Source organism: Melanostigma gelatinosum (assembly GCF_949748355.1).
Source record: "Melanostigma gelatinosum genome assembly, chromosome: 4".
Lineage (NCBI taxonomy): Eukaryota > Metazoa > Chordata > Actinopteri > Perciformes > Zoarcidae > Melanostigma > Melanostigma gelatinosum.
In genome coordinates, this window is record NC_136637.1 from 5,478,011 (window position 1) to 5,495,919 (window position 17,909).

The 17,909-nt window shown below is 47.0% G+C and overlaps 1 protein-coding gene across 1 annotated transcript in view; it reads left to right on the forward strand.

The window, feature by feature from the left end:
- Positions 1-17,909, forward strand: part of patj (PATJ crumbs cell polarity complex component) — a 123,797-nt gene that overhangs the window by 50,826 nt on the left and 55,062 nt on the right. Inside the window, exons 26-28 of the mRNA XM_079267124.1 lie at positions 548-725; positions 842-952; positions 2,176-2,275. Coding sequence (XP_079123250.1) covers positions 548-725; positions 842-952; positions 2,176-2,275 — 389 coding nt within the window. The remainder of the gene's footprint in view (positions 1-547; positions 726-841; positions 953-2,175; positions 2,276-17,909) is intronic.

Consider the following 17,909-nt stretch of genomic DNA (forward strand, 5'->3'; position numbering starts at 1 on the left):
TCCTCCATTTCTCTCGTCCTCTGTCTCTTCCTTTTAACTTTTCCCGCATCACCTCCTCCTCCTCCTCTCTCCTCCATCACCTCCTCTGTCCCTGGTTGTTTTGCAGTCCTGTGTCGCCCTCTTCTGGTCACCTGTGTCACAGTATACTGGTGTATACAGGTATGCATGTGTGGTGAATTGTGTTCTTCAAGCATAAGTCTGTTTCATTCCTTTATGAATGTAGAAATGAAACATTGAACGCTGGTTAACGCTTACTTAGTAAAACAAACAGAATTTCCAATACCAATAAAGTCTTGTAGCAAAGGCCTTTTTGACTTTCATCCCACCGCTGGAACGACAGCATTACTAGCATTCAAAAACATTCTCCCTCTTGTGCCGACTCGGTATTCCGGCCACAAAGGCAGGTCAGCAGTTGTGACGGCAGAAATATGAAGGATTGTTGCGGTTTGTCTGTTCCACGTTTGGTGTTTTTAGTGCTTCTGTGTGCCTCTCTGACCATCCGGGGGAGGTATTTCTGGGTAATTAAGAGTTTCCGCTGCCCCTGCAGGGTTGAGGTGTGGCCTGAAGAGGGCCAGTCTTTGGGTCTGAGCATCGTGGGAGGTCAACATGTCATCAAGCGTCTGAGGAACGGTGAGGAGCTGAAAGGAATCTTCATCAAACAGGTTTTAAGGAGCAGCCCTGCCGCCAAAACGCAGTGCCTGAAGACCGGAGACAAGATCCTGGAGGTAGGGCTGGGTCCAATACCTGGGTCCAATTCCTGGGTCTACAGTTTTAACACCTGAGATAGATGTCGGACAACGTTGAGATATGAACTCAAACACTTTATTCCCCCCATGTGTAGGTGTCGGGCGTGGACCTACGAGTGGCCAGTCACGAGGAGGCGGTCAATGCCATCAAATCAGCCCCGAGCCCCGTCGTCTTCATCGTCCAGAGCCTGTCGGCGACTCCACGGGTACTAACAAACGAACACACACCGTAAACCGATGTCAGACAGGATGGGTATTACAGGAGGAGGCGGCGGGATATAATCCTTTTTACACTCGCCTGTAATTGAATCGTTCAGGACATTTTTACCGGTGACATTACAGATGTTGTGGTCTGTAATGAACATGGACGTTAAACAGGAGAAAGACATAAGTGAGAGACAAAAGGTGAGGTGAATTAGAGTCAAAGTTTGAGTCATAACTCACTGAAACATGAACACACAGATATCAAACACATATTGCATCAGTCTGACTTGCACGTCTAGAGGATATCATTATCTCTGATGTCCCTCCGAATAAAAGGTTTATAAATCCACTTGGAAAACACAAAAATTCTTTAGACCTGACAATAATCCTGTCTTTCAGTTTTCTTCCGTATCAAAGTAATATGGGGCTCACTGCAAACAGGAGCAGCTAAAAGCTAATTCAGAGTATTTTTTTTCTGTTGCCATATTTGTTTGCAAATATGCCGAAATGTTATTGTTAGTATTTTAGCATCTATCAGATTAGGAAAAAAACGCAACCTTTTTTGACTTCCTCCATCTTCACAATAAAGCACAAGGACGTCCCTCCAGACAGGATATCAGAGACAAACAGGAGGTCACTGCTGAAAATCACCCCACCTCCCCCTATAGACATTAATCCAGTGTGGGTTTAACATACAAACACACACACACTGAGTTCACAAGGTTACAAACGCATAACGTGGTGCGCGCTCAAGTCTCACACTGTGTGTGTGTATGTTTCAGCCTGTGTCTCTTACCGCTCCCAGCTTCAATATACACAAATCAAAGAGGACAGAGTCTCCGGTAAGAACAGGAACTAATCCTCACATTCAGTTTCATGCAACGGAGTCTATGTTGGTGTGTTTTGGGGTTTTTGGAGGACACTTCCAACGTTTACAATTAAATAAACCACTCCATCAGCTTTGTGGAGAAACGGGTGAAATGTCACTATATTCCCAGTCGTCTCTTCTGTCTTCATCTTTAAATTATTCACAAACAAAACCATGTCAGTGTAACGTTCTTTCTTTGTGTCTCGTCTTTTTAATGACATCAAACTGTCCAGTCCAGTCCAGCAGAGGGCAGCACAGCCTCAGCACAAGGACTCATAACTCTCACAGTGTATATTTTCCATCAAATATTTGGGACACAGAGCAAGTGACCAAGTTTATTTGTTGTTTCCTCTGCAGACACCAGGTGCAGCCCCGCCCCCTATGAGACAACCTCCGCCCTACAGACCGCCCAACCAATCAGAACAGGGGTCGAATTCGGACCTGGAGCAGGCCAAAGGTCAGTACAAACACGTTGATGTGAAAAAGGTCTGCTCTTAGGGTGCAGTAACCACGCTGATAATCATTCAGAGGAAACAGGAAGAGCGTCCTGTAGCTCCCCCCAGCTATATTAATTAATATAATAGAAATTGTGTTTATTTGAGGTTTTCTTTTAATCCAGAGGGTCATATTCGCATGGTGACTGATCTAATATTGATTATTATAAAAATATTCATCCAGCACTGCGCTTAAGATAAAATATCTCATCATGTTATAAATCATCATGTTGTAAATCATCATGTTATAAATGAACAAGGCAACAATCAGACTAAAATAAAACCAGTGCCTACTGTGTGTTTGACTTAGGACATAAAGGTGTAGAAATATGGCTGGAATTAATAATGCATACCAATTCATTCATGCAGTCATGTCCGCTCTCATATCATAACTGAACAGACATTTGACATTTTCTATTAACTTTTACATAATTTTTTGATATTCATTTTTGTGATCTTTTACCTTAATTTTTTCAAGAAACAAATAAAACCGGTTTGTGTTTTGCAGTCGGGAAGGCCGATGTTTTCAGCCTGAAATAAGTGATACGGCAGTGGCTGGTGTTACTAAGTTATCCTGGTTTTCGCCTCCTTACGCAGGCTAAGACGGTCTTGCGTGTAGATTTCGGGAGGTGCGTTCGTTACCTAGGTCAGAGGTTAATGAACAAGCCGTCTTCCAGTGCTTCACTCACAGCTGGGAGGGGGTATCGTTACGCAGCTAGGCTGTACACCTTCACAATAACCTATCTTTGTTTTCACTAGGCTCTAAATCCACGCGGTCTCAAGGGGCTTCCGTCTTTATTTGAATTCTCTTGATTGTCATCACCTCCTCCAAGCTAAAGCTGCATGCTACTCCTGAGTGAAAAGACCTGCCATCTCCTTAGAGTTTGGAGTTACAGTGCACATTCTCTGTCGTCCTTGGCTCGAGTAAGCTACTCTGTCGAATGAAACTATTTCGTCTTTACTCAGAGCTCTTTAATGACATCTCAGTTTTAGGAATATCAGTTTAATCAGTTTTTACCGTTTTAATTTTATGACGTTAGTGATGTCTTTTGATCAAAGTAACCCTGTAGCTTGGCCAAAAGGGTTTTAATGCGGATGGGCCTGACACGAGGTTACTCTTTTGACCATTACTGGGGTCCCTGTTCGGGAGCTGTGTGAGCTGATTCGGATGGGCTCCAAAATCAAACACATCAAGTATCAATCTGAGCACAGTTTAGGATCTTATGCCAGTAGTTCCTAATTGTTATTCATCCGAGCTGCTAGGTTGGATTTACACAATGCAGGAGAGCACCAGGGGTTGAGTGAGAACAAGTACCTACCTATTGTATTTAACCACTGAATACAGGTATATTAATATCACGAACAACAGTAATTGTTATCATCAGTAATATCGGTACGTATGATCTTTCGTTCTAGAGAAATATTAGCATCTAACCGAGGGCCCATGGACGGACGGTGGTACACCCCTCCCCTGTGACCTACCCGTCGCCTGGGGCTCCTGTCCTACGGCTAGACTTTAGCACTTTTAACATTTTAGAGAATGATTACACACACTGGAGCGGAGGGGGTTTGCAAGCTAGCTGAGAGACAGGTGTATATCCCATATGTGGTCAAACATTGGTAACTATGTATTCCATTGGTTACACAGGAATCAATGGAGTGGAAACATCTGTTAGGATACTGAGCTTTTCTTAAGATGTGGCTCTCCTTGGTGAATGCACTCTACCTTACTGTGTGTGTGTGTGTGTGTGTGTGTGTGTGTGTGTGTGTGTGTGTGTGTGTGTGTGTGTGTGTGTGTGTGTGTGTGTGTGTGTGTGTGTGTGTGTGTGTGTGTGTGTGTGTGTGGCGGTGGCTCAGAGCTAACTCTTACAACTTCTAAAAGTAACCATCTGCCATTTTGGAAGAGAGCGAGAGAGAGAGGTCTGTTTGTTGGTGATTAAACACACACACAAGCTGTTTTCTCATGCGTGTGTGTTCAGTGGTCTCCTGCCAGATAGCAGTCACTGACTCCACAATTTGTGTCAGCTCTGACCAAGCTCGCTCTATCTATCTGTCTATCTGTAAATTTAAAAAGTCTATTAAACCTCCAAATATCTCAATAAAATTCTTCCTTTGTGCCACAGAGCTCCAACTACTAAAAACAAATCAATGAGCCCCCCTGTGTCACTGTGACGTGTTCCTTCATCACCATGAACACACAATCCCACAATCACCATCCTGCTGCCACAAATACTCACGACTGTACCAAATGCGGATAAATTCGCCCCTGAAACTAGTCCCCAACAAATGCACTGTTTCCTCTTGTTTGTTTGGTTTAATAAATACAGAGACTAACTGTTTTAAATAAACTATCTTTTGTGTGAACCAATGGGCCTAGAGCTGAAGCAGACAATGCACTACTGGTGGTATGTTGTCATGCATCTTGTCCTTGAGACGGCCTGTATGCTATCTGGGTTAGCATCAGCTTCGTCTGCAGGGCTCAGCTGTTGATGTTTTCTGGTTTTACCCCTCAAACAGCTTTTAAGTGGGTCGCTGCATGTCTCAACAGGCTCACACACAAACTGTCACACACAAATACAAATAGGGCTTTCTAACTCCTGTATTTAGTCGATTGCTGTGTATTTCAGAATATCTGTCTGAGTGTCTGTTTATGCCATAATATGTCAGTTTACTCAAGTATCTTAATGTATCCCATAGTATTTGTGACCCCCTTTGCACCTTGCATTAAATTGCATTTTGGGTGGTAGTCTGGATATACAACGCATTTTGATGCATTTTAAAGTAAGGCGTAAAGGGTTTCTGTGAGTTTCTCAGAGTACAACAGGGTACATCAGCGTACAACAGGGTACATCAGGGTATCTCAGTGTATTTTAAAGTTTCTCAGAATGTCTCAATACATCTCAAGAGTTTATACATGTCTCACTCTATCTCAATTCATGTCTTGGTATCTCAGAGTATCTCAAAGTTTTTGTCAAAGTATGTTGGTGTATACCAGTCTACCTTAAGGTTTTTTGTATGTGTCTTAGTTTTCCTTGAAGTATTTCAGCGTCTCACTTTATCTTGAAGTACTTTGTCAGTGTGTCTCACTATCTTTTAATGTAACTCAGTTTGTCTCAGAGTGTCTTAATATCTTGTCTCATCTCATTGTATCTACCAGTATCTTTATTTTCGGAGTATACATGTACGTTTCTGTAAAAGTATCTCAAGGTATTGCAATAGTTTGGGTCAGTTTACTTCAGAGCAGTGGCGGCTGGTGGATTTTCTTTTTTGGGTAGGGCCATCCAATCAATTTCAACAAATAGTATAATTCAATGCAAAAAAAAAAAAAAAGGTATCAAAAACGCATTAGTACTTTGCAGTTACATTGTTATCATTTATTCCAACACTGACATAATAAGGACATCTTATTCATACAATTCAGTATATAAAAAAAGAAAAAATATATATATATCTATCATATAATATTCAGTATAATATGATATATTAATACCATATAATCATACATATACAACTGTCGTGTATATAGCGTTGGGGATAAAGCTCGCCGCATGGTTGTTGACAACCTTTTGAAGAATTGTGACATACTATGTTTACAAGAGACATTCTTACCGAAGCAAGACTTGGAAAAACTGAACTCTTTTAATGATAACTTTCATGGTGCTGGGGAGTCTACAACTGACTTTGGCATGGGAATAGTCAGAGGAAGGATTCCAGGGGGTGTGGCTATTCTCTGGAATAAGAAGCTTGACTCTTTGATAAATGTGGTCAGGCTTGGTGTTGACTGGTGTGTTGCAATACAGTTAACTCATGATGATAAGGAATTCATTATCCTAAATGTTTATACACCCTATGAGTGCAATCACAATGAGGATGAATATCTAAATAGGCTTGCCTTCATCAATTCCTTCATTCAAGACAATACTTCTTCTAGTATTTATGTTATTGGGGATATGAATGCAGATATCTCAGACACAAGCTCAGTATTTGCCAAGCACATGGCTCAGTTTTGTAAAGACAATTATTTTATATTATCAAGCGAAGTGCTTTTGCCTACAGATAGCTATACATACATTAGTGAGGCCTGGCACACTACATCATGGCTGGACCATTGCATTAGTACAGCTGATGCTCATGCTTCATTGGGATGTATGGGCATTCTTTATGGAGCAGCAACAACTGATCATATACCTTTTGCTATGTCGATAAATGTTGAACATCTGCTGGCGCTATCTAGAAATGGAAATAGTGTCAACACAGAAAAACTTGACTGGTCAACTCTCACTGAAGAGGACGTCTTAGTGTATTCTGCTCGTACAGACCAGTCCTTCAGTAATATTCATCTAGCTAGAGATGCAGCTATGTGTACTGACGTTAACTGTAAGGATGTGGTGCATAGGAGAGATCTCTGCTTCATGTACAATGATATAGTAAGTGCTCTGTATAAAGACAGCAAGCCCTACTACATGCATCATAATAAGACCCATAACATCAAACCTGGCTGGAACGAGTATGTAGCTGAGTATCGTGCTGAAGCCTGTGAAGCCTTCAAATCATGGGCTCTAGCTGGTAGACCCAGACAAGGACCAGTGCTTGAGTACAAGAAGCTCACCAATGCAAGATATAAGTATGCCATTCGCTTCATTTGCAAGAATGATCAAGCCATGAGGGCTGAGTCCATGGTCAAGAAGCTGCTAAGCAACAACCTAGTTGATTTTTGGAAAGAAGTGAGAGCTCTTAACTGTAAAACATCTTTACCATGCACTATAGATGGAATTTCAGGAACAGACAACATTGCTGAGTCATGGCGACAGCATTATAGCACCTTATTTAACTGCATCAAAAGTGATTTGTACAGCGTGGACAGTTCTGAGAGTAATGAGTGAATGGCAATTACATCATATGAGGTGCACCAAGCTATCAATAAACTGTCTGAAGGCAAAGCAAGTGGTTTAGACCATATTACTGCTGAACACCTTAAATATGCTAGTCCGAGGTTAGCTCCTCTCCTCGCTATTTGTTTTACTGGCTTCATGATTCACGGCTTGTTACCAGACTCAATGCTGTCTGTTCTCTTAGTGCCAGTCATTAAAAACAAAGCTGGTAAAGTATGTAGCCTAGAGAATTACAGGCCCATTGCTTTGGCCAGCGTCCTGCCAAAAGTCCTAGAAAGAATTCTGCTGGACAGAATACATGACTTCATCACCTCCACAGATAACCAGTTCGGCTTCAAAGCCAAACATGGCACTGACTTGTGTATATATGCCTTAAAGGAAACTGTAAATAAATACAGAGGTCAAAACTCATCACTTCTTATGTGTTTTATTGATGCCTCCAAAGCTTTTGATCGTGTTAATCATAGTAAATTATTTTTTAAACTGAGCCAACGAGGTGTCCCCACATACATCGTGAGAATTCTGGCTTACTGGTATGCGCACCAGAGTATGCAAGTAAAATGGGGTAAAAGTGTGTCAGCCCCATTTGGGGTTAGCAATGGTGTCAGACAAGGGGGAATTTTGTCCCCAATTCTGTTTAATCTGTATATTGATGATCTTTCCAAGAAACTGAAAGCCTGTACTACTGGGTGCATGATTGGAAATACTCTGGTTAATCACATCATGTCTGCAGATGATCTGGTGATCTTCAGTCCATCTTGCACTAGTCTTCAGCAGCTCCTCACTATATGTACCGGTACTGTGTATGGTGTGGAACATGACATCAAATACAACGCCAGTAAGAGTGCTATCCTGATCTGTCCAACTAAAGAGGACAAATGTCTAAACTTCCCTGACTTCAAATTGTCTGAAATAATCTTGGTGTCTGTAGTGAAGTAAAATATCTTGGTCATTTTTTAACAGAACACATGACTGACGATAACGACATTTCCAGGCAATGTCGTATGATGTATGCACAAGCAAACAGTCTCTCACGTAAGTTTGGTCTGTGTACAGATGGAGTGAAGATGTCTCTGTTCAGAGCATATTGTACTCCACTCTACACTGCACACTTGTGGTCAAACTACAAAAAAAAGACTTTACAGAGACTTCAAGTAGCGTACAATGACGCCATGAGAATACTTTTAAAGAGACCGAGATGGAGTAGTGCTCGTGAAATGTTTGTGGCTGCACGAGTCAACACTTTCCAAACAGTTTTATGAAATCTCATGTACAAATTCATCTGTAGACTGAATGACTCTGTAAATGGGATCATACTTGTTTTAACCAACATAAGGTTTAGCACCACACGCTACCAGTCCCAGCTGTGGCGACATTGGTACAGCTGTCTCTTTGTAAGGCATTGCTAGGCCGATGTACTTTTATTGTTTGTGTCTGTTTTTTTATGTGTCTGTCTGTGTGGACCCCGAGTCTGAAATGAAGTCTATCTATCTATATATCTATCTATCTATACAATATAAATATCATGAATATATTACAATAAAATATAAATATCATATATAGTCTAATAGAACAAGTATATTTTAAGATGCCCCTATGAACCTTGTTTGTTGGAGAAACACCCAATCAGTGCGGTGAGGGAACCTGCATGTTTTTATGACAGTTATTTGTAAAGGAACTTTGCTCTTCTGAGTGGCAAACCTCTCAATGACCTTCTTATTGAAGTCACGCATGTCCCTGACAAGTTCCTTCTCCATGGAGAGCATAGCCAGAGCATTAAAACGCTCTTGTACGTTACCGGAGGAGTCAATCTCGTCATGCCCACGCAAAGCCAACTCAAAAGCCCCACAAAACTTGACACAATCATTTGTGTCAATTTATTTTCGATAAAATGTGCCGGTTTTTATCCACCTCCTCGTTGTGTTTCTTTACCGCAAGCCGGTGACCGTCGTCCAGCTGGGTAGCGAGAACACGCGAGATGAGAACTAGACACGGGCACTCCGGGAGAAAAGGACTTCCGGGAGGATCTGGTCCTCCCGGAAGTTTTAGGGCACTGATTGGCTAAATTGTAAGTCACTCATTTATTTCTTTAATCAGTGATTGGCTAAGCTGCTTCTTAGACCCGTCTTCCTTGGGCCAAATCAATCTGGCCCCAGCACGTGCACGCGCAGTAGAGACTTGCACGGGGACAGCTGAGAGGTGCACCAGCGGAGAGGACAAGCAGGGAAAAGCATTTATTTTGCGCAGATATCCTATTTCACAAATATTACTGGGTATATTACATAGCTCAAAAACACAAATATTGACAATTTGTATAATTTATTAATATTATTTTTAAAAAACAATTTTAATAATATTATACATTTTTTTTTGTGGCTCAAGGTGGGTGGGGCCAGGCCCCGTGGCCCTCTATTGGCCTGCCGCCACTGCTTCAGAGTATCTCATATTCTCTCAAAATGTGTCGGAGTACCTCAGACTATCTCTGTGTTTCTTTAAGTATCTGGAGGTTTCTCAGAGTCTCCGTTCGTCCTGCTATGTGTTGGTGTTGGACTCTTGGTCAGCAGACAGGCGATCAGTGTGTTAATGTGTGTGTTTCTGTCTTTGCAGGGCTTGTTTGAACCAGCAGTCCCGTCCCGTCCTTGTTACAGCACAGAGTGGAGGAACGTCTTTATTTACTTTTATTCCTCTCGGCTCTCTTCGGTCTTTCTCTCTCTGGTTTTGGGGCTTTTTCTCGCTGCCTCTTCCTCCCTCTGATCCCGGTGTGTTTGGTTTGGTGCGTCCGAAGCGGGAGGACGGGGCTGTGAGGGTTGTTTATTTCTTTCCTGGCTGCTGGTTGGAGGCTTTAGCTGCTGGTTGAAGGAGCTTGCTGCTGGTTTTAATGCTGGTTTGGTGTTTTGGGGGCAGGGACCTGAATGAGCTGTTTGGTGAAAGATGTTCCTCTGAAATCTGATGTACTTTTATTCTGAAAGTACCCAGGTAGGAATGGCTTTTGTCGTCTGAATTTCTTTACCAAATATATTTTTTTCTTTTTTCATTCTAATTTGATAGATGGAAATAATTTGGAGATCTTTTGCATAACAGCTATAACTGGAATAGCGCATTTGTACACTAGCGACTTAGAGTTGGTGTGAATCATACTGTAAATATATTAGCTTGTGATTTAGGACTTTATCCTCCATAACTGTCTTTCATGCAGCCAAAAGAAAAATCTGTATTTCTGTCAGACTTACTCACCAAATCCCAATAATGTATTTATAAAAACAGAACGGCAAAACCACTGACCGGAGGAGCTGAATTTGATGCTGTAGAAAGTCTGTGTAATCATGGTAAATATGGGTTTGGGTGAAATATGGTCTAACGTAATGGCTCATTGGTGTTAGAAATGTTCAAATGTGGAGATTACAAATGTGTAAAAGTGTAAATACTTCAAATGTTTAAAAGATGAATTACCAGCAAGGTCTTTGATAAAAATGAAATAGGGCGTTTTAAATTAAGACTAAATATTGTGATATCTTTGTTATTCCGGAGCTGCATTTATTTGAATTTGTTGTTTATTTTAGTTTGTAATATTTGACTGTTAATTAAATCAGATGTGGTAAAAGTGCCAATATACATATAAAAAACTTGTTTTTTTAAAATAAAACTTTATTTTAAAACCAACATGAATTAAAGTCTCCATCAGATTAATTCTTCAGCCTCCCTGTCTTTAGTCTGGACTCTGGACAGCTGAGGCTCAGCCTTCCTGTCTTTAGTCTGGACTCTGGACAGCTGAGGCTCAGCCTTCCTGTCTTTAGTCTGGACTCTGAACAGCTGAGGCTCAGCCTTCCTGTCTTTAGTCTGGACTCTGGACAGCCTCTCTGTCTTTAGTCTGGACTCTGGACAGCTGAGGCTCAGCCTTCCTGTCTTTAGTCTGGACTCTGGACAGCTGAGGCTCAGCCTTCCTTGTCTTTAGTCTGGACTCTGGACAGCTGAGGCTCAGCCTTCCTGTCTTTCGTCTGGACTTTGGACAGCTGAGGCTCAGCCTTCCTGTCTTTAGTCTGGACTCTGGACAGCTGAGGCTCAGCCTTCCTGTCTTTCGTCTGGACTCTGGACAGCTGAGGCTCAGCCTTCCTGTCTTTAGTCTGGACTTTGGACAGCTGAGGCTCAGCCTTCCTGTCTTTAGTCTGGACTCTGGACAGCTGAGGCTCAGCCTTCCTGTCTTTCGTCTGGACTTTGGACAGCTGAGGCTCAGCCTTCCTGTCTTTCGTCTGGACCTGTGGAAAATCAAGGCTCACTCCTCCGTTGTCTTTAGCCTGGAGTCCGGGATAACTAAGACTCAGCTCAGGTCTTTCACCTGGACTCTGGGACAACTAATGTTCAATCTTGCATTGGCTTTAGCCTGGAATCTGTAATGCTCCGTCTGTTGGCTTTTGCCTGGAATTTGGGACATCTAAGTTTTGTTTGCTCCAAGCCTTCAGCCTAACGTTTGAACAACAAAGGTTCAGTGCTTCATAGTCTTTAGCCTGGACTCTGGACAAGTACGGCTCAGTCCACCCTGGTCTTTAATCTGAATCTGTCAGGATCCAGGATTCCCCTGTCTGTTGTGGTGTGCCATGTGCTCTGTTTGTCCTCTGCCTTCAGACACCTCCCAGGGCCGCACCCTTAATCGTGCACGGCTGAGGACACTCAAGCTGATCACCTCCTGCAGCCTGACACACCAGACTCAGGGCCCCTTAATGAGTAGCCTGCCACTATATAAACTCTGGTCCTGCAGTCTGGGAGTGTCAGGTCGTACCGTCTTTAACCCGCTGAAACCCCGTGGCATCCTCTGCCCTCCTTGTGTTCGTGGATACACTTCGCCGCTCTGCCCTCCTTGTGGTCTACAGATTACACTCTGTCGACTCCAGTATCGAGCCACGGGACTTCACGCCGTCAACTCACCAGCCCTCCAGTGTCGAGCCACGGGCCTCACACCGTCGATTTGCCGCTCGGGTGTCGGACCACGGGCTCCACACCAGCAACCCACCTGTCTAAATAAAGCCTGATTAACATTCACTTCTGTCTCCTGTGGTCTTGCGTTTGGGTCCTATCTGTGAACTCCCGTGACAGAACGACCTGACCATAATGGACCCAGCAACCACAGGAGCAGCTACGCTGGCCGGACATAGCACGCAGCTGGAGGCACCCCAGCAGATGCTCATGGAGATGCGTCAAGCCCTGCAATCCATGGAAGCTGAGGTCTCTGGGGTTGGCCGCATCTTGCAGGGACTGGTTCGGACAGGCCAGCTTCAGCCGGCTCCAGCACCGGACCCATCACCTGCACTCCCCTCTCCTGTCCTCGCTCCGCCGGTCTGGGAATCCCCCGTGCCGGCTCCGAGTCCCTATGATGGAACACTGGGGAGGTGTCAAGGCTTCCTGTTGCTATGCCAACGGGTGTTTGACCGACAGCCCCTGACTTTCGCCTCAGACAGGTCCAAGGTGTCTTACGTGGTCTGCTTACTGCGGGGAAGGGCTTTAGACTGGGCCATGTACACAGTGAGCAGCGACCAGCCTAATACTGTGGGGTATGTGGACTTTGTGACTGCTCTGATGAGAGTTTTTGACCCTCTGGGGAACTCTGAGTATAGGGTCAAGCACCTTCTCAGCCGGAGACGGAGCCATGCAAGGGTAGCGGAACACTCGGTGGCCCGGTCGACTCCGGCTCCCCGTAGTCAGACTGCATTGCAGCCAGCTCCTGTTCCTGTCACCTCTTCGCCGCAGCTAGCTCCGGTTCCTACCGCCTCTGCGGCACAGCTTTCGCCAGTCCCGGCCGCCGCCGTCGCAGTGCAGCAGCGACCCCCAGTTCCCGCCGCTGCCGTCCCGGAGCAGCAGCAACCTCCAGGTCCCGCCGCTGCCGTCTTGGAGCAGCAGCGACCTCCAGTCCCGGCCGCCGCCGTCGCAGTGCAGCAGCGACCTCCAGTCCCGGCCGCCGCCGTCGCAGTGCAGCAGCGACCTCCAGTTCCCGCCGCTGTCATCCCGGAGCAGCAGCAACCTCCAGTTCCCGCCGCTGTCATCCCAGAGCAGCAGCGACCTCCAGTCCCGGCCGTCGCAGTCGCAGTGCAGCAGCGACCTCCAGTTCCCGCCGCCACCGTCCCGGAGCAGCAGCAACCGCCAGGTCCCGCCGCTGCCGTCCCGGAGCAGCAGCGACCTCCAGTTTCCGCCGCTGCCGTCGCAGTGCAGCAGCGACCTCCAGCTCCCGCCGCTGCCGTCCCAGATCAGCAGCGACCTCCAGTTCCCGCCGCTGTCATCCCGGAGCAGCAGCGACCTCCAGTTCCCGCCGCTGTCATCCCGGAGCAGCAGCGACCTCCAGGTCCTGCCGCTGCCGTCCCGGAGCAGCAGCGACCTCCAGTCCCAGCTGTGGTCTCGGAGCCGCAGCTATCCCCGGACCTCGCGGCCGCGGAGCCAGAGCCGCTCGCTGGTCCTGCCACCGCAGCTCCAGTTCCTGCCGCCGCAGCTCCAGTTCCTGCCGCCGCAGCTCCAGTTCCTGCCGCCGCAGGGCCAGCGCCAGTTCCTGCCGCCGCAGCTCCAGTTCCTGCCGCCGCAGCTCCAGTTCCTGCCGCCGCAGGGCCAGCTCCAGTTCCTGCCGCCGCAGCTCCAGTTCCTGCCGCCGCAGCTCCAGTTCCTGCCGCCGCAGGGCCAGCTCCAGCTCCTGCCGCCGCAGCGCCAGTTCCTGCCGCCGCAGCTCCAGTTCCTGCCGCCGCAGTCCCAGTTCCCGCCGCAGCGCCAGCTCCAGTTCCTGCCACGGCCGCCTCTACGCCAGTTCCTGCCGCCGCAGCGCCAGCTCCAGTTGCTGCCGCCTCTACGCCGCAGCCCGCTCCAGTTCCTGCCGCCGCAGCGCCAGCTCTAGTTCCTGCCGCTGCCACCTCTACGCCGCAGCCCGCTTCAGTTCCTGCCGCCTCAGCGCCGCAGCCCGCTCCAGTTCCTGCCGCCTCAGCGCCGCAGTCCGCTCCAGTTCCTGTCGCCGCCTCCGTGCCGCAGCCTCTCCCACACCCGGCCGCCGTCCCAGAGGCGCAACGACCTCCAGTTGCCGTCTCTGAGCGGCAGCGACCTCCAGTGCCCGCTGCCGTCTCTGAGCAGCAGCGACCTCCAGTGCCCGCTGCCGTCTCTGAGCAGCAGCGGCCTCCAGTGCCCGCTGCCGTCGCGGAGCAGCAGAGACCTCCAGTACCTGCCACTGCGGCACCAGCATCCTATTCTCCAGAGCCCTTCCGCCCGCCCGGCCGCCCGCCGGAGCACCCGGGGCCGGAGCCCTTCCGCCCGCCCGGCCGTCCGCCGGAGCACCCGTGGCCGGAGCCCTTCTGCCCTCCCGGCCGTCCGCCGGAGCACCCGCGTCCGGAGCCCTTCTGCCCTCCCGGCCGGCCGCCGGAGCACCGGGGGCCGACGCTCTTCGGCGGCCCCGTGGCGGGTCAGATCCTGTCACCCCTCCTCCGGACCCCCGCCGCCCACCCTAGTCGGCCTTATAGCTGTGGGGACATCCCTCCTCCGGACCCCCTCCACCCGCCCTGTGTTGGGTCTTGTGTTACGTCTGGAATCCGTGCCTTAAGGGGGGGGTACTGTCAGGATCCAGGATTCCCCTGTCTGTTGTGGTGTGCCATGTGCTCTGTTTGTCCTCTGCCTTCAGACACCTCCCAGGGCCGCACCCTTAATCGTGCACGGCTGAGGACACTCAAGCTGATCACCTCCTGCAGCCTGACACACCAGACTCAGGGCCCCTTAATGAGTAGCCTGCCACTATATAAACTCTGGTCCTGCAGTCTGGGAGTGTCAGGTCGTACCGTCTTTAACCCGCTGAAACCCCGTGGCATCCTCTGCCCTCCTTGTGTTCGTGGATACACTTCGCCGCTCTGCCCTCCTTGTGGTCTACAGATTACACTCTGTCGACTCCAGTATCGAGCCACGGGACTTCACGCCGTCAACTCACCAGCCCTCCAGTGTCGAGCCACGGGCCTCACACCGTCGATTTGCCGCTCGGGTGTCGGACCACGGGCTCCACACCAGCAACCCACCTGTCTAAATAAAGCCTGATTAACATTCACTTCTGTCTCCTGTGGTCTTGCGTTTGGGTCCTATCTGTGAACTCCCGTGACAGAATCTTTGGAAAGCTAACGCTCACCTCCTGGTCTTTAGCTCGGACTCTGTGACAACTAGTGCTAAATCCCCTCTCGACCTTAGCCTGACTTTGGGGACACCTTAGACTCCGTAGACAGTAACTGGTGGCAGTAGAATTTTAAGACTGATCCTAAAACAAATAGACAGTGTGGTCGAGTGAAATAGGGAAACGTGATCCATCATGGCGCGTCCTCGTTAAAAGCCTGATGATTGCTGAGGTATGGACAAACTAAAGCTCGTCTCCAGCTTTTTGATTGACTTTGTTAAGAGTTTAACGCAGATGATTTGACTGAATCACAGCTCATAAAACTCGTGCCAAACATCATGTTTGGCATTGACAGCGATGGAGCATCTGTCTGAAGGTTTGCGCCAAAAACACATTTTTATGGCTCGTTGTGTTTTCTGCCAGCTGTCTGATTTTTATGATCTGATCTTTTAGTTGCCAGCAAACATATTTATGAAATGTTTGAGACTGTAATAGAGATACAGTGTTGTTGGTTTGTGATTGGTTTGAGGCTGTTTTCATGACTGAAATCTCGTGAGAGTTTGACATAAACACATGCGATGTTTTTTTGTGTGGGATGTGATATATGAGGAGTCACTTCTCATATTTCATGAATGTCTTCCGTCCTGCTGCTGCTGCCTGTTTTTCTCTTTCGTCTTGTTGACTTATTTATGTTCCTGGTGAAAAATGATATTGGCTGCTGTAGCAGCAATAAATGATTCAATTCAATTTCAAATGCTGTTTCAGGTTGTTTTTCTCAGAGCCGAAACAGCAGCAGAGCAAATATCCAACATCACTCCAGCCTGGAGACAGTCTGTCTCTGTCTGTCAAATATAGGTTGTACTGTACACCACGCACAGCTTGTGAACTAGATACTGTAACACAGTGTTAACATATCTTTCAGCATTGTACCATATATATTTGCCGTGACAAAGTTTGTATAAAAATAAGAAATCATTTGGTGGTGAAAGGTCACTGTGACCTCAAGAAACATGTTTTTTGGCCACAGCTCAAGAATTAAAATGCTAATTATGACAATTTTACAACAATGTCTAAAAGGATAAAACGATGACGTGATGACATTTTGGACGGACATGGATGTAAACTAATAATAATTGTAGTTCCTACAGAGATTATGGCTCATGAATAATGTCAGAGGTTTGTCCTAAGCATGACGCCAGATGACCTGTCCGGTTGTCATGGAGGCTATTTTAGACTAAATGTAGTCAGACTTCAACTGGTTCAACTTCATCAGTCCAAGCTGGACTTGTCGTGTCATCATCTCAGTCGTACCTTTGCTGTGAACGGAGTGCTCAAGTTACAATCGTGGCAATCTCGGAACCCATCGGCTTTCGGTCTGATGCCGTATAAGCCTCTGGAGGCAAGGGACTATATTCATGGGGTTCCGGTGAAGCCAGCTGCTATCCGAGCCATGATCTCCTTTCCCGTGTGCGGCTCATTGTTGACAGTCGGATTACCAACTGGAGATGCAAGACTGGAGTTGGGAGTTGAGAGACGACGTATACGACTGTTTCTCTTCACACGTAGCCAGTTTACGAGCTAATGTGAAACTATTCAAAAGAACGAGAGCTGATGGGATCCCAGATTGAGTTTTGCCCAATGCTTTCTGCCGCTTTTGCTCTCCACAACTGTTTACATGTATTAGACCAGGAATTCCCAAAGTGGGGTGCGCGAGCTGCCTCTAGGGGGTGCGCGAGAGGAAAAGTGTAATGGCGGTCTGATGGTGTAATAATATTAAATATTAAAAAAAAATGTAATTTAAAAACTGTCAGGTGGGACATCTGAAGCTATCAGTCGTAAAAGAGGAGAGGGACAGAGAGAGAGAGAGGAATCGGAGGCGAGGGGAACGGAGAGGTGCGTTGAGGAGAGACCGGGAGAAGAAATCGAGCCAGAGTCAGAGGAAGATGAGACGGAGGAGACCGAAAAGGAGGAAGGGATAGCACAGACAAATCGGGAGCACATCGGCCCATCGCGGAGTCAAGGTGAAAAAAGAGGAAACGAGAGTGAGCATCAGACTGGGAAATAAAGATGAAATATGATGAAAAGTATCTGTGTCTGGGCTTCACTTTGATTGGCAACGCAGATTCCCCAAAGCCACAGTGCGTGGTGTGCAGTGAGGTTCTGGCTAACAGTCTGAAGCTCTTATTTACGTCGCCACCTGAACACCAAGCATGCCAGTGCAAGTCAAAAGCCCCTTACATTCTTTATATCGAAATTGGAGGAGTTACAAAACAGCCAAAAACAACTGGAGTCTCATTCATGTGTTGGGTCTATAAATGACGCACTACGGGCTTCATATCTGGTTACAGAACAGCGAGAAAGGGGCTACCGCACACAATCGCCGAAGACGTGAGCTTGCCAGCTGCCAGAGAGATGGTGGAATGTATGATTGGGGAGAAAGAAGCAAAAAAGTTGGACATGATCCCGGTGTCCAACAACACTGTGTCGCGCCGCATCGATGCTTTGTCCGAAGACATCCTGGCTACATTAGTCGCTCATTAATTGTAAACTAAATGTGATAATCTGCCTCTGAGCCTGTGCGTGTGTCCTCGCATC